The 14,482-nt window shown below is 44.8% G+C and overlaps 1 protein-coding gene across 2 annotated transcripts in view; it reads right to left on the reverse strand.

The window, feature by feature from the left end:
* Nucleotides 1–391: 391 nt before the first annotated feature.
* enox1 (ecto-NOX disulfide-thiol exchanger 1) overlaps nt 392–14,482 on the reverse strand; it is a 153,894-nt gene continuing 139,803 nt past the window's right edge. For both annotated transcript variants that reach the window (XM_049594345.1, XM_049594346.1), the window contains 4 exons: nt 10,426–10,482; nt 8,094–8,196; nt 3,310–3,395; nt 392–2,598 (listed from right to left, as the gene is read on the reverse strand). In XM_049594345.1, the coding sequence (XP_049450302.1) occupies nt 2,467–2,598; nt 3,310–3,395; nt 8,094–8,196; nt 10,426–10,482 (378 nt within the window). In that variant the 3' untranslated portion in view covers nt 392–2,466. The remainder of the gene's footprint in view (nt 2,599–3,309; nt 3,396–8,093; nt 8,197–10,425; nt 10,483–14,482) is intronic.

The raw sequence follows: 14,482 nt of genomic DNA on the forward strand, positions 1-14,482 counted from the left end.
CACACACACAATAGTCCATTATCAAGATGTCTGTGTGTGAGTTACGCCCATGTTTCATCAGAAGCGGCTCTCTGGTTGCTAACCAGCTTTTTTATCCCCCTGTGAGCTTTGAGGAAAAATTACTGAGCTGTAGAGCAGCCAAAAACTCCACCCAAGTAAAAGTATTGTTAGTTTCTAGTATTTAAGTACAGTTATGAGGTACTTGTACTGTACTCAGCTCTCCTCTGTGTAGTATCTTCACTATCGTCTTCTTTTCCCGTCACTTCATCCAATAGGAAGCAAACTAGTTTGTTATTTCAGACGTACATTTAAAGAAAGGCAGGAGACAGTCAGTAATGTTATTCATCTTTTTTCATTTCATCAACACAGAATGTAACTTCAGTGAACAGTTTCTTCTTACAGTATAATGAATAAATTAAGCGGAATGATTGAATTCACTCTTCTCATATTATCCTTTACAGAACATGACTCTTCTCTCTCATGTTCCCATCGTCCTCATACAGGATTTGTCCAGAAAAAAAGTTGTCACCTCTAGTTGGTCCGATGTTTCCCTTTGAACGTGTCGGCCTTCAAAAAATAAATATGGTCTCATGTTGTGTTTACACACCAACTCTACATCTGCCACCATCAGACAGGTCTTTCAGGAAAAGATTCTGTGTTTTTGAAAAATCTATTTTGCAGAGCACATCACACTGTACGTCACATTGAGTTTAAATTTGACACATGTCCAGCTCAATGTGGTCTACGATCAAAAATCAACAACCATCAAAGTTCGCCTGACTAGATTTTCTGCCATTTAATTTCTTTGAAAAACACATTTTTGACATCTCCTGAATTGTAGGCAGATTTTTCTGTGGATCATCATCACTGAACCAACCAAATCAAACTTTTGTTTTCGTTGTATTTTAAAGATGTGCAACATTTGGCCATAAATCAGTGAGGGTTTGTTCAAACATGCATGTCCCCAAATTGTTTAAATTGACCAATAGGAAGCGGCAGTGCTGCCAACAAAGAGCTTGGCTGATCATTAGGAAACCTGTTGGTAATATTTAATGCAGGCGTCGTGAATTCTCAAAGGTCATGATCCTCTGCAGCGTTCAGGTTTGTTTTAGGGTGTTTCCACACCAGGACTGTTTGGTTCAGCTCAGTCAAACTCAAGTCGTTTGCCTCCTCAGTGCGGTTCGTTTGTGCAGGTGTGAACACAGCAATCACACTCAGGTGTGCACCAAAACAACCAGACCGAGACCTTCTTGAAGAGGTGGTCTCAGTCCGGTTCCAAAGGAACTCTGGTGTGGTTGGTTTGTGGTGAGAAGGTGTTCCGACCTGGATCTGAACCAGCTGCAGTCACATGACACATTGTTTGGGTTAAACATGAGCATGTTACAGTCCTGGAGGATTATTAATGTGCACCTCCTCCTGTACTGCCTTAATATGCACATTCAGCACATCCAATGCATCAAAACATTGTTTTCTAGTTGGAGCCGCGCCTCGTTTTCAAACTGTATGCTTTGACTAAAATGAACAATGACAGCAATATAGTCCACGATGAGCAGCGCTAAAATCAACCTGCGTAGTTGTCCCTCCATTGTGACATTAGAAAGTGTCACATTTATCTTGCAAGTGTACTCTTCTTCAACGTTTGCTTTACTTCCTGGATTTTTCCCACATGGAAATTCTGACCAATCAAGAGCAGTGTGAGACACAAGGCATTTGATCTGGTCCTCTTGTAAATGCTGCCGTGAGAACACCAACCAACTCTAGGCAATTATACAACTTTGGAACAACATGAGTCCCTGATTCAGACCAGAGGAGACGACTCTAGGGCTGAAAGCTCCCTTAAAGGTCCATGGTGGCTTTAACCCAGATCAGACTCAACAGAGAAGTTTCTGTTTGTCAGGTGACAGATTTTAACAGTTGGTGTGTAAACTTCTGAAATTGGGTTGAGATTTTTCTGCTACATTTCCAAACAAACCCTGGAGTGTCACAAAGAGGGAGGACATTGTCTGTGGTCCCGTCACGCCACAAGATATTAAAGAGCTGATATCTGGACAAAGGGGTCAATGAATGCTCTTATTTTGTTGATAAAAGTAACAAAGTTTGGTTTTAACCAAACGTGTAAAGGATCAACTTTGGTATAACTTTTCTTTCTTTCTGTCTGTTTAGGTTTTATGCTCCAGGTGTCCCACAACAAGACAACCGGGGACATGATTAAGGTTCAGAGACCCCGTCAACATTATCAGAGCGAAGACGCTGACGGAAGTACGTCTTCAGGTCCGAGTGTCCTGTTTCAGTTCACTGTGATGAATATCTGCAGTGACTCCAGAGGGGAACTGTGTGAATGTCTGTCTCCTCCACACACTGCGGTGTATATCCAGCGTGGACGAACGCGCACACACACACGCAGATTCAGTGTGTCTGTACACATCAGTGTGTGTTCTCAGTGTGTGTGTGTGCGTTCTCCCTGCGTCACGCCGAGCCGAGGCTGTCGAAACCGCAGAACTTCCATCGTTTCTCTAGAGTCGCCCCGACGCCGCTCAGCTCCTGCTTGAACATGCTGGGGAGACGGACCATGAGACGCTCCAGGTCCCCTGCAGACACCTGAGACAGACGGACAGACAGACAGCAGAGACACAGTGAGAAGAACAGAAATTGTCAGCCCCAACCCAGTCTCATTTGGAGGTCATCGAACACCAGTGATTGGTCAGTGACTCTCGGCGTCAGACACTGATGAAAAAAGCTGTCCTTTTACGATGGCATGATACACGGCTGGTCATCATTATTGTGTAACTGTGGCGCCACGGGGAAATGTGATCAGGTAACAACATCAGATAAGGGAGTGGGTGGGAGTGGTGGTGGATGGGTCCAACAACAACTTTCACCCAGGAGGCTGGTGTTAACTTCCTGTGTGACTGTAAAGCCAAACCCTGTTCTTTTTTCCGAAACCTAACCACGTGTTTTTGTTGAAGGGAAAAAAAATGTGAATTTGCGATGTAGTGCTTTTATTTTGAAAGATACTGTGAAAACAGAAGTGTATTTTGAAAGAAGACAATGCATGTAACAGGCTGAAGTTTGTCCCAGAATGTCCGCAACAACACACCCAGGGTACCTTGGACGTCGTATGTGGATGATGTTTTTACTGAAACTTTTTATTGAGCCAGAAATATTCCTGCTTTTACTTGTGGATCTGATGTGACAGATCCGTTTATCACTTGTACTTTTTGCACTGTTTGTTCACTTACTTTTATAATTACTGAATATATAATGTTTAATGAATGCTGCAGCAGCAGAGCAGAGCTGTGAGCTTGTTACCTTTGAGTCCAGTCTCTGTATGTACGACCACAGATACTCCAGGTTGGCTCCAAATGGATGGACGTGGAGGAAGGTCGATATAATGCCTGCAGAGAGGAAGACAGACAGAATGTGATCCAGCAGGTCTCACCGTCACGGATGTTTACAGAAACAAATGTTTGCAGCAGAAAAAAATCAGACCTGTAAAATGAAAAAACAGAAGAGTCCAGCACAATGCAGCTACACAGACACGTATCTACCCTTTTGTCTGTGATTGTGTGCGTTATATTCGTCATACAGATATTTCTATTTAAGATGCCAAAGTGAATTATGTTTTAATTGTGCAGCTTTAGTGTTTCCCATCAGTATGCATGGTAACACACAGGCGTGAGTTAATAAAGGCAGCAGAGAGCGGGCGAGCTGACAGAGTCTCTGCATCCTCATGAAGTGCTGCACAATAAACAAATGGCAGCGCAGCTCCATAAAAAACGCTGGCCCGAGCAGAAACCGCTCCTGAGTTGATTACTTCTGAGAGGTCCTGCAAAGGTAGGCAGTCATGCAGAGGGAGCGAGGGTGGGGGGAGGGATGGGGGTGTGGTGGGGGTGAGGGAATAGAGTGGCGTCCCCTGGAGGACCCGGCACAGCCAATATTTATTTCCTTGATTTATGTGGCGAAACGCTGGCAATTACAGACGGGCCTAATTCAATTCCTTCCACCAGGCCTGCTCACATGGAACAGCAGTGTGTGTGTGTGTGTGTGTGTGTGTGCGCACGCAAGTTTAATTTTCAACTTGCACCAAGAAAACCGAAGGGAACAAGAGAAGAGAAACCCAACGTACATGTTTCAACAAGGAATTAGAGTGTGACTCGTCTCCACTGCAGGAACTTTATTCTACAAACAGAAGGTCGAATTCATAGAAGTTTATCCAGATGTAGTCTCGCCACCAGACAATCAGAGATCTCCGCCTTCTGATAGTCTGGGGACACTCCTTTCTAAAGTGTGTTTAACACACCGGCGAAAACGGCCGGCAACAAAGCAACGCCTCTTGCATTTTTGAAAAGGACACGCCTTCTTGGAAATGTGCGCTCCCCCTTTTCTCGTCCGCAAAGAAACAAACACACAGAGAGCTTGAAAATGGATGCCGAGAGATTTAACTCCGTTTTATCAAACGTGTGCTCATCCGTGAAGAAAATATTTTTTCCAGCGGATGTCTTAGTTACAACATGATTGAGCTAACTGGAGTAGTTTCATGTCGTATCCGACAACGGGAGGCTTTTAACAGATGACGTCCTGATGTTAGCTTTGCTGCTGCTGTTAGCTGTCCCTGTCAGCTGCAGCCACTGATGCTTTCTAGACATCGTGATTTCCCAAAACTGAATAAATACCACACATAGCAACACAAAACTGCTTTGCTAGCTCAATCATGTTGTAACTAAGATATCCGCTGGAAAAGATATTTTTTTCACGGACCGTTTAATGAGTTATTACCTATTACAGACACCGCTAACGGCTAACAGGGCTAACAGCTAACGGTTAGCCCAGCTAAACGTGCACACAGAAATAGTAATGTTTGTTCAATCATTGTGTTTATAGACTTTACAAACATCGGATTAGTCTAAACAGTGATACAGTGATGTGAAAAACGTGATATATAGGCTATATATATAGCTAAAAGCTCTGCTGGTTTTCTACCCGGAAGTATTTCTAAACAACAAGGCGATTCCCTCTATAGTCCGGCTGGACGGATGAGTCATGGCCTTGTAAAAGATTGTTTGTTTCTTTTAGTTGGCGAGAATGTGTCGCCGCAAACACGACAAACATCCACTGACTTTGACGGCGTTTTCTGCGAGCACGGCTGAGCCATTTTGTACCGCTACACATGTTTCTGTTGGGACTATGTTTACAAGCACAAGAGTTCAGCGAGCCACCGAAGAACCGCCCTGCAGATTTACTATTGGTTCTGCAACGTAGGGAGTTTTTTTCAACTCTGAAATTGTATCTGCCGATCTAAACACAAAATCAGGGAGAAAGTCATCAGTCTTTAGTTAAGCAAAGTGTCTAAAGACTGACTTGTAAGTCTAGTGCCGATGTTGGCGGCACTGAACTGCCACGAATCAGACGAATAGTAACCGTGTGATTCTCAAATGCACCCACAAAGGGTCAAGTGCACCCTGAAATGCACTGCTGAGCAAACAGCTTCTCCGTGCTCCTGTGATATCTGCACACATTGAATCTAGGTAATATTCATATACCAGGTGCAAAATTGGTAAATGGCATTGCACTTGCACTTGTTCAGCACATTTCTAGTCTTCTGCCAGCTAAGAGCACTTTTTACGCTACAAGTCACATTCACCCATTCATACACTGGTGGGTGAGGCTACTGTACAGGGTGCCACCTGCTGCTCAGCTTTAACACACTCACACACCAATGGAACAACCATCAGGAGTAATTTAGGGCTCAGTATCGAACCACCAATCTAGTGGACGACCTGCTCTACCTCTGAGCCACACACAGTTACAGGGAAACTGTTAGCATCTTCAGATGGTGGGTTTGACCTGAGGCACCTTTATTAAAGCTGTCACAGTTTCTCTCTGACACAGTCAAATTTCTTCCCTGAAGTTTCGAGGAACGTCTCTGCACCTCGTCGGTCAGGACGTGAAGCTCACTCATTGTTCTGTGGACTGTGTTCTCGGCACACAGACAACATTATGGGTTCCTGGTTCGAAGCTAGGGTGGGGAGCCCTTCGGTGTGGAGTTTGCATGTTCTCCCTGTGTCAGTGTGGGTTTCCTCCAGGTGCTCCAGCTTCCTCCCACAGTCCAAAGACATGCAGGTTAATTGGTGACTCTAAATTGTCCGTAGGTGTGAATGTGAGTGAACCCTGCCTCTCGCCCTATGTCAGCTGGGATAGGCTCCAGCCCCCCACATACATCAATTTTTGCTGTTAAAGTATTTTAAGAATTTAAATTCAAATGGGTTTCGGCAGATGTGTCGTAGTAAAGCTGCTGGATTTTGGACACAATTGTCCTCCTGTCCTCGACCACCCAAACTGGTCTGCAGTCCATTTTGTAAGGGAGTTAGTCACAGGTAGACTGATTCAGTTTGAACACCTGGTCGAGTGTGGCTTGACGAGGCTGACTGCTAGCGCTAGCATCACAGGCTGTGCTAGCTCGGACCTCTGGGTTTGTTGTGAAATATTTTGTGTTGAGGTGATATTTCAGGCTTTAAGTTCTCCGATGGTGCGAAAATTCCTCACTGCAGAAGCTGCAGAGAACAGTGTTCCTATCAACAGTTCCATCTGGGTGTTTTTTAAGTAAGTGTTTCATTCACAGGGCCGAGCAGTGTCGGCCCTGTGCTCTGCAGTGTGACTCTCAGGATGATACGGCCTTCACCAGTAAGGCAGGCAGCCTGTTTGTAACCTGAGAGACATGACTCAGGGAAACACTGGCACCTGCTTGATTATCGAACATTCAAAGCAACTTCAGTAAGAAAATCCATCTGAAACTGTAACATACAGGAGACATGTCTGTCTGTCTTCAGAGGGAGTGACACTCTTCCTGATCCTGATGTGTGTGTGTGTGTGTGTGTGTGTGTGTGTGTGTGTGTGTGTGTGAAAACGTGTGCCTGTTAAACTGTTGTTTCTGCAGAATGAAAAGCTCCAGCAGCAGATTACAGGCAGTCAGGATGAAGACAGAGCGCCGGTCTCCTCTCTCCTTCATATTTGGATTTTCTGGGAGCCACTAAGAGAGATAAATGTGCTGCTGTTCCTCCTGCTCCGCTCTGCTCCGGACAAAGCAGCAGCTTCACTACAAATAAGAAGCCAGTGCAGCAGCGTGCTGCTGTGGAGCGACACGGAGAGACAAAAGCAGCTGAAATGAATTCAGTCCAGCTGCTGTGTGCCGCCTGCACTGAGTGAGACGCATGAATGTGAGTGTAGAAGATAGAAAGAGGAAGACGAGACAGTTGGTGTCTCAGTCTGTCTCACTGGTTCTGGTTCAAAGCCTCCGAACCCTCCAGACACCAGACGCAGTGTCAGAGTGTTGTATCCGAGCTGAAGTGAGTCAACTGTCGACTTCTGCTCTTCATTTATGTTGTTCAGTCATCTTTAATGTTCCGCTAACAAACACAGAGCCTCGCTGGCGTCCCAACATGAACAGCAACGCCGTCAAACGTTTCAGACTCCCAGTTCGTGCATAATCACCCACGTGGAGCTGAGACAACAATCAGCTCATACGTTCACCTCTGAGATTCACATCAGTCCTGAGAGCAGCCGTAACACAGACACAAAGCAACATTTTACTTTCACAGAATCGTGATGAAGGTCTACATCAGAAACGTATGGTAACTACGAGTCAACGACCGTCTGCTTTTCAAGAACTAAAACATGACGAGGTGATAAGATGTGTGGAGGGAGCAGGTCCAGTGTGTCAGATTAAGGGGGATTCAGTGGCATCTAGTGGTGAGGATTACAGATTACAACCAGCTGAAACTTCTCCTGGTTAGAATTCCTTCAGTCTGTCATTAAATTGATATCTGTTTTTAAAATGTATGTCTACTTTATACTAAAAGAAAATGAAACGTGAAGGTTTTTATTATTTCCAGGTTATTCTAGAGTGGTTTTCCAGCCCACTTGAGATCAAATACGGCTGAATAAGGCCCATGAACTAAAATGAGTTTGACCCCCCTGATCTAGAACCAGTGTTTGGTTTGTGTGTTCTGGGCGGTGTTGGGCAGTAACACATTACTAATAACTATAGCACCATATATGTCTTAAATGTTCCTCTGAGATGTAACATTGATATTTACCCAGCAGCAGAGCCTCCTTCTCTGAGGCCACTCCTCCTCTCATGATGACCTCGCTCCTCCGCTCTCTGCTCAGGTACACTGAAGGAACACACCCGTTCATCACCTGGGAGAAACACATACACACATATTACACACATGACAAACAGAACATATTCTTACTATATAATGATGAAAAATCTGTGTGGTTGTCTGTTCCATGTTTTTCTCCTCACTGACTTGGTCAATCCATGTGAAATTTGGCACAGTGGTAGAGGGTCATGGGAGGATGTGAATGAAGCAATATTACATCAATTGGCCAAAGGGGGGCGCTATAGCAACCCATTGAAATGTCAAACTTTGAATGGGCATATCTCATGCCCCGTATGTCGTAGAGACATGAAACTTTGCACAGAGATGCCTCTCCTCATGAGGAACACATTTGCCTCAAGAACCCATAACTTCCGCTTATATAGATTTTCCGCCATTTTGAATTTTTTGAAAAACACTTCAAATGGATCTCTTCCTAGGAAGTTTGAGCGATCTGCATGAAACTGGGTGAACATAATCTAGGGACCAATATCTAAAGTTCCCTCTTGGCAAAAGTTGGAAAACTTACTAAAACTGAGCTTCTATAAGGCAATGAATATTGCGGAGGGCGTGGCTCATCACATAAAGGTGTATAACATCTCAAGGGTTTCACCCATCACCACGCAACTTTGTAGGCATATGACCACACATAATCTGAGGGGACCCCTCCATTATTGAGCCCATCAAACAAAATGGGGGCGCTAGAGAGCTCATTTCTTATCTAGGCCTAACCGCCATATGGATTTTTACTAAACTTGGTAGATATGTAGAACAGGACACCTCAAGGTGACTGGAGAAATTTAACTCTAATTGGCAACTGGGTGGCGCTATAACAACAGAAAAATGCTTAAAATGGCTAAAATGCGACCGATCGCTGTGGCTCCCCCTGTGGACCAATGTTTGTGTTGTTTCTAATGTTTGGTATGACTAAGTCATGGTATGGTATGCTGTACATAATCACAGAAACTGTCAGTGTGTCATTCTGTCTGTCCCACGTTTTTCTACTCACTGACGTGGTCAATCTATGTGAAACTGCACATAGGCATTGAGGATTGGCATAGGTAGAAGGTGACAAAGCTACCAATGGGGATGGACTAGTAGATAATATTTACTCAAGAACATACACACTCACACATCTTTGCTTTCATGATGAAATTTCAGAAAGGTATGATGGTATAAAAAACGTGATACCACATACATCACAGACAGGGGGAGTGACTCCATTCTCTGCACAAGACGACATCACTCCGCTGTATCTTTACATACGCTGTAGAAGTTTACTGCTTTATTCATGATCTACGTCTCAAAGAGAACTTTTAAGTAAAAACTCAGAGGACATCTTTAACCACTAATAGAAACACAGGGTACATCATGTACACACATAAGAACACTTAAACATACACACATATAAACAAAACATCACATCTAATAAAAAGCCTCACAGCTCTCAGATCAGATCAGTGTGACATGTTTTATGCATCTGTGTTCCCGACTCAAGTGTGTGTGTGTGTGTGTGTGTGTGTGTGTGTGTGTGTGTGCGTGTGTGTGTGCGCTCTCTGACAGTCAGTTAAGTGCACAGAATAACCAGCAAGACCTGAACCTGAACTCCTCTCCTCCAAACACCGAGGTCACTGCAGCTCTCTGACCTCTGATATCATCATCTTCACAGGTTATTTCTGACCTCTGTCATATGAGAATAAAATGCTTTGGGAATACTATGAACATGAGGGCTCACCTCACAAGCCACTGTCCAGAGATACTGTTAGTCGCTGACGGCCAAGTTAACGCTAAACCTGCTCTGCTGAAAAATAATCCAACACTTAGCTCGACAAAAGTATCATAGTTTTCCTTCAGGGAATAATTTGTAGTTGGGAAAAAAAGGTAAATAGTGCATATATTGTATCATAATACTCAGCATATGGCAATAATATCGTATCGTGAGTCCTCTGGCGATTCCCACTCTGCGTATTTTATGTCCTGTAATGTTTCTGTACCTTGTTCAGCCATGTTTGTATTAAAGCTGTGTTACAGTGAGTCTCTGTCAGCCATGTCTTTTGGTATCAGCCAGTTCAGACACTAAAGGCTCATGGTAAAGGCTAATGGGATTCACCTGGATGAAAGAAAATGCTACATCAATTTTTGTGTGCAAAGGCTGTTTTTGTTTTTCAAAGATATGATCCCAGCTGCGGAGATATAAACTGCTTTAAAACAAAAATAAAAGACAAATTTCTTTGTCTTGAATCTGCTCTGCTTTCTCAGTTCATACCTTTTCATGGAGCTCTCCGTTGGTTCCCTCCACAGCCTCCACGTTCCCGTTCAGCAGCTGAAGACACACAGAGAAAAGAAATAACAGGACATTTGGTGAGTGTGAGTGAAACTGAGAGGAAGAACAAAGATTCATGTGCAGCAGAGGAGCGTTTGTTTTCTCTGCTGTTGTTTTATAGATGGTTCTGTTAGAGCTGAGTCAATAATACACGGCTGCAGAGAGTGTTTGTCCGGTACATGTGTACACCGGAGGAACACGCCGCTGATGAATGATTCAAGATGACATCACAAACACGTATCATGTTTTAAAACCACTTATTAGACTGTGTGGAGACAGACTGGTGGGAGGACACCCCAGTGTACTGTACTGTCACTCATGTGTTTATGTCTTCTACATTTTATCAAATATTTTCTTTTCTATTTCACTTGTAATGGAGTAGCTAATTTCGAATCTGGAGTTTGGTTCATTTGGTTCAGACTGATGGAAAAATCTTTATGTGTCTATCAGTTGTGAAACAAACCAAAAGGTCTGAACATAAAGTTGCAGGACTGACAGGTTGGACAGTGATTGAGCAGGGAGGATACATCATCAGAGCAACATCGAGCCACATTTACGCTACCGTGGGCGAATCAGATTCTGGACCTGATGTGTTTATTGATCTGCTCTGGTGTAACAAAGAGGGACTCATTTATAATGAAACAGCTTACAGGGGAGAAGTCCAGACCCTGTCCATCTGGAGTGAGGACAACAACCTCATCCACAATGCAAAGAAAACAAAAGAAATGATAATCGACTTCAGGAAAAACAAAAACCATCACAGTGGACTGGACATTAACGGGGAAGAAGTGGAGAGGGTTGCAAGCTTTAAGTTCCTGGGGATGCACGTACCTAAGGACCTGACGTGGAGTCTGAACACCTCCCACATCATCAAAAGAGTAGTGATGGGCAAGCAGTTCTTTAGATGTTACTGAATCACCAGAATCAGTTCATTAAAAAGATTTGTTCAAAAGATTCGTTCACCAAATCGTTCAGTGCTTGGCAGGAGGAGCCCAGGAGGTGTCGACAGATGCAGCTTGGCGCAGTGACAGTTTCGTGCCAAAAGGCTTCGCCGAAGGTGCGCTAAAAGCTCGCCAGCTGAAACCAGGTCTACTGTCAGCGCAGGGGGAGCGCAGCTGGTGTAAGCCGAAGTTTGGCTGACCAGCGGACAGTGCGCACACGTCACCAAAACCTCACAGGCAGGTTTCCAGAATATCAGGCACATTAACGATGCAATAAATACCTCACAAAAACCACTATTCAATACAACTATCTGCAATTAGCACATAAATGTATCTCTATATCGACTGTCCCGTCACATCTGATGTCAGATCAAAGGGGATTGGCACCGTTTGGCACGTTTGGCACGCGTAATGGAAACCCAACCTGATTTGATTAACAAAACTGAGTTCACATCCCTCTCAGCCAACCACAAACAGCCACAGCATCAGATAGGGAGTATATATTCAGCATCTGTCATCTTAGAAAAGTCAAAAGAAAAGAAACAGAGTGAGACTGCGAGAGAGAAAGAGAGAGCGCACGAGAGAAACGCAACTTTGATTTACAATTGCGGTGACCTCCTCCCAGGCTACCTTTGCATCACCAGCCCGTGGAGGTCTGCTCACAGTTCCGTATATTCGGACACTGCGAGCTTGGACCTCCCGGACCAAAACATCAGTTTCCTCCTGGGAGAAGTCTGGCCATCTGACACTGCTGCTCTCTTCTGTCATGGCGAATTGAGTAAACTCTCATTACGCCTTCGCGCGGCGCATTTAAGGGCGAGGAGAGGGGCTCATTTGATTGGTGTGATGTGTGTAAAACCCACTCCACGCCTTCTCTCCTCCCTCTTTCCGACTTGTGCCGGTAGGAGGGACGGAGGTGGGATAGAGGAGTAGCTGCGCCAGGGCGCACGGTGTGCCAAACTTCCAAAATCCGCCTGGCCACACCCAGTTGGCAAAGCACAGGTGCGCTGCGCCTCCGCCGCGCCTGGTATGCGAAACTAGAGCCCTAAGTGTTTGTCTGATGGTTGGGCCTTGGGCCATGGGGTCCAGTCGGACTCAGCCCAAATAAATTACATGGAGTTTTTCCTTATCTGCTGTGAGGGTCCAAAGGAGGGATCCAGAGGGATGTCGTATGCTGTCAAACTGTGATTTGTGATATTGGGCTTCATAAATAGAATTTAAATTGAACTAAAATTGTATGCCGGGTGGCAGACAGAGGCAGGTCCCAGGCGTGCTGATCCCTGGTGGTGCTATGTGCACACCTACCTGTCAATAAAACTGCCCCTGATTTTGATTCATGGAGCCTTGAAATGTGGCTGTAAGAAGGTTGTAGCTCTTCTTCACAGAGAAGCAGTTGTTATTAATGTAAATTCATGTCAGTTATAAATTATTCTCATGACAAGATGGACAGAAAAGTTTTAAAAGTATCTACACTGCCCAGAAACCTTCTCTGCTGAGTATATCCATAATACTGATATTCAACATCCTGTCCTTCTGTCTGCAGCCTGAAACCATCAACCTGCCTCCCATCACTCAGCACCACCTGACTGACAGCTGCTCCACCTCCACACAGCCTGACATGTAATTATCACCAACAAAGATCTGATCGGAAAACTCCTCCTTCCTCTCATTAAAGCCACAGAATCACACAGTGACACAGAGAGCGCTCTCACCTCGCCTCACCTTTAACCAGCTGTTTGAGGTTTCTGGGAAAAAGTCCAGCACATTATGAATTTATCTCCGAGCACATTGGATTAAATGAGTCATTTTTATTCCAAAACAAACTCCCTATCTCAGAATGTATGATCAATGGATTCTTTAAATCTCTGTGGATGATGTGAACAGTATGAGAAACACGCACAGGCTGGAGGATTCTCTGAGGAGTCCAACATGACGTAACACAAACTTTATTATTCATTTCACAAAATAAAGCTGTTGGGATTTATAGCAGATGTGGGCGAGGATTAGGCTGGAGATTGTTCTGCATTCAAGTGTTCTCTTCTGTAACAGACACATAACAACTGAACATTTCATATGTCTTATATCAGTGTTTATAAAGTGATGTGTATATGAGCTGACTGTCCTCAGGAGGTGGAGGGGACGGTGGATGGTGTGAGAACAAGAGACTGTTCGGCTGTAATGCAGTCTAATCCAACACTCATGAAGGTTACAAGGTTCAGTTTGTGTTGATTCTGGTGCAGTGGTTTGCATTGTCGCCTCAGAGCAAGAAGGTTTCTGGTTCAAACACTGGGGTGGGGGAGCCCTTCTGTGTGGAGTCTGCATGTTCTCCCGTGTCAGCGTGGGTTTCCTTCAGGTGCTCCAGCTTCCTCCCACAGTCCAAAGACATGCAGGTTAATTGGTGACTCTAAATCGTCCGTAGGTGTGAATGTGAGTGTGAATGGTCGTCTGTCTCTATAGCCCTTTTTAAACAGGAGAAAAGCCCAGTCAGTCTTCTTTCAGCATTGGCAGTATAAAAACAAAATCAGGGAGTGCAGCAAAATGCCGCCTACCTACTTTTGTTTATACAGAATGCGCCTTTTTCGTGAGCAAGTAACAAAACATGTAGCTCAGCGTGTGACGTAAACAGTGACGTGGGAGGGAAGCCGCGGCTGGTCAGTCCTTCGGCGATTCTCTCGTAAGTCGGCCCGTCCTTCACCGTCCCCGTCATCTGACGGTTAATGGCCTCTTTGTTTGCGAGGACAAGGAGGGCGCACAATTCCTTGTCTCCCCAGTTGCTCATCTTTACAGTGTCTGTCAGGTTTGTGTTTCCCTCTTGCTACTAGCTGCTCGCTAATTCCTGCTATCAGCTGTTTCCTGTTTATCCACCGCCAGTGGCTCGCACGTGTGGCGTCATCAACAGCTCCTCCCACAAGTCATCAACAGCCCCTCCTGTGGTGGAAGGCCGCCTCGTTCTTTTTAAAACAAAAAGGGTTCCACCAATATGTCTACCCTACGAGCCGGAAAATTGGGCACCTCGGATCAACTCGCCAATCCGGCTCTGTGTGTCTAAATGCTCGCAG

Source organism: Epinephelus fuscoguttatus, linkage group LG13 (assembly GCF_011397635.1).
Source record: "Epinephelus fuscoguttatus linkage group LG13, E.fuscoguttatus.final_Chr_v1".
Lineage (NCBI taxonomy): Eukaryota > Metazoa > Chordata > Actinopteri > Perciformes > Serranidae > Epinephelus > Epinephelus fuscoguttatus.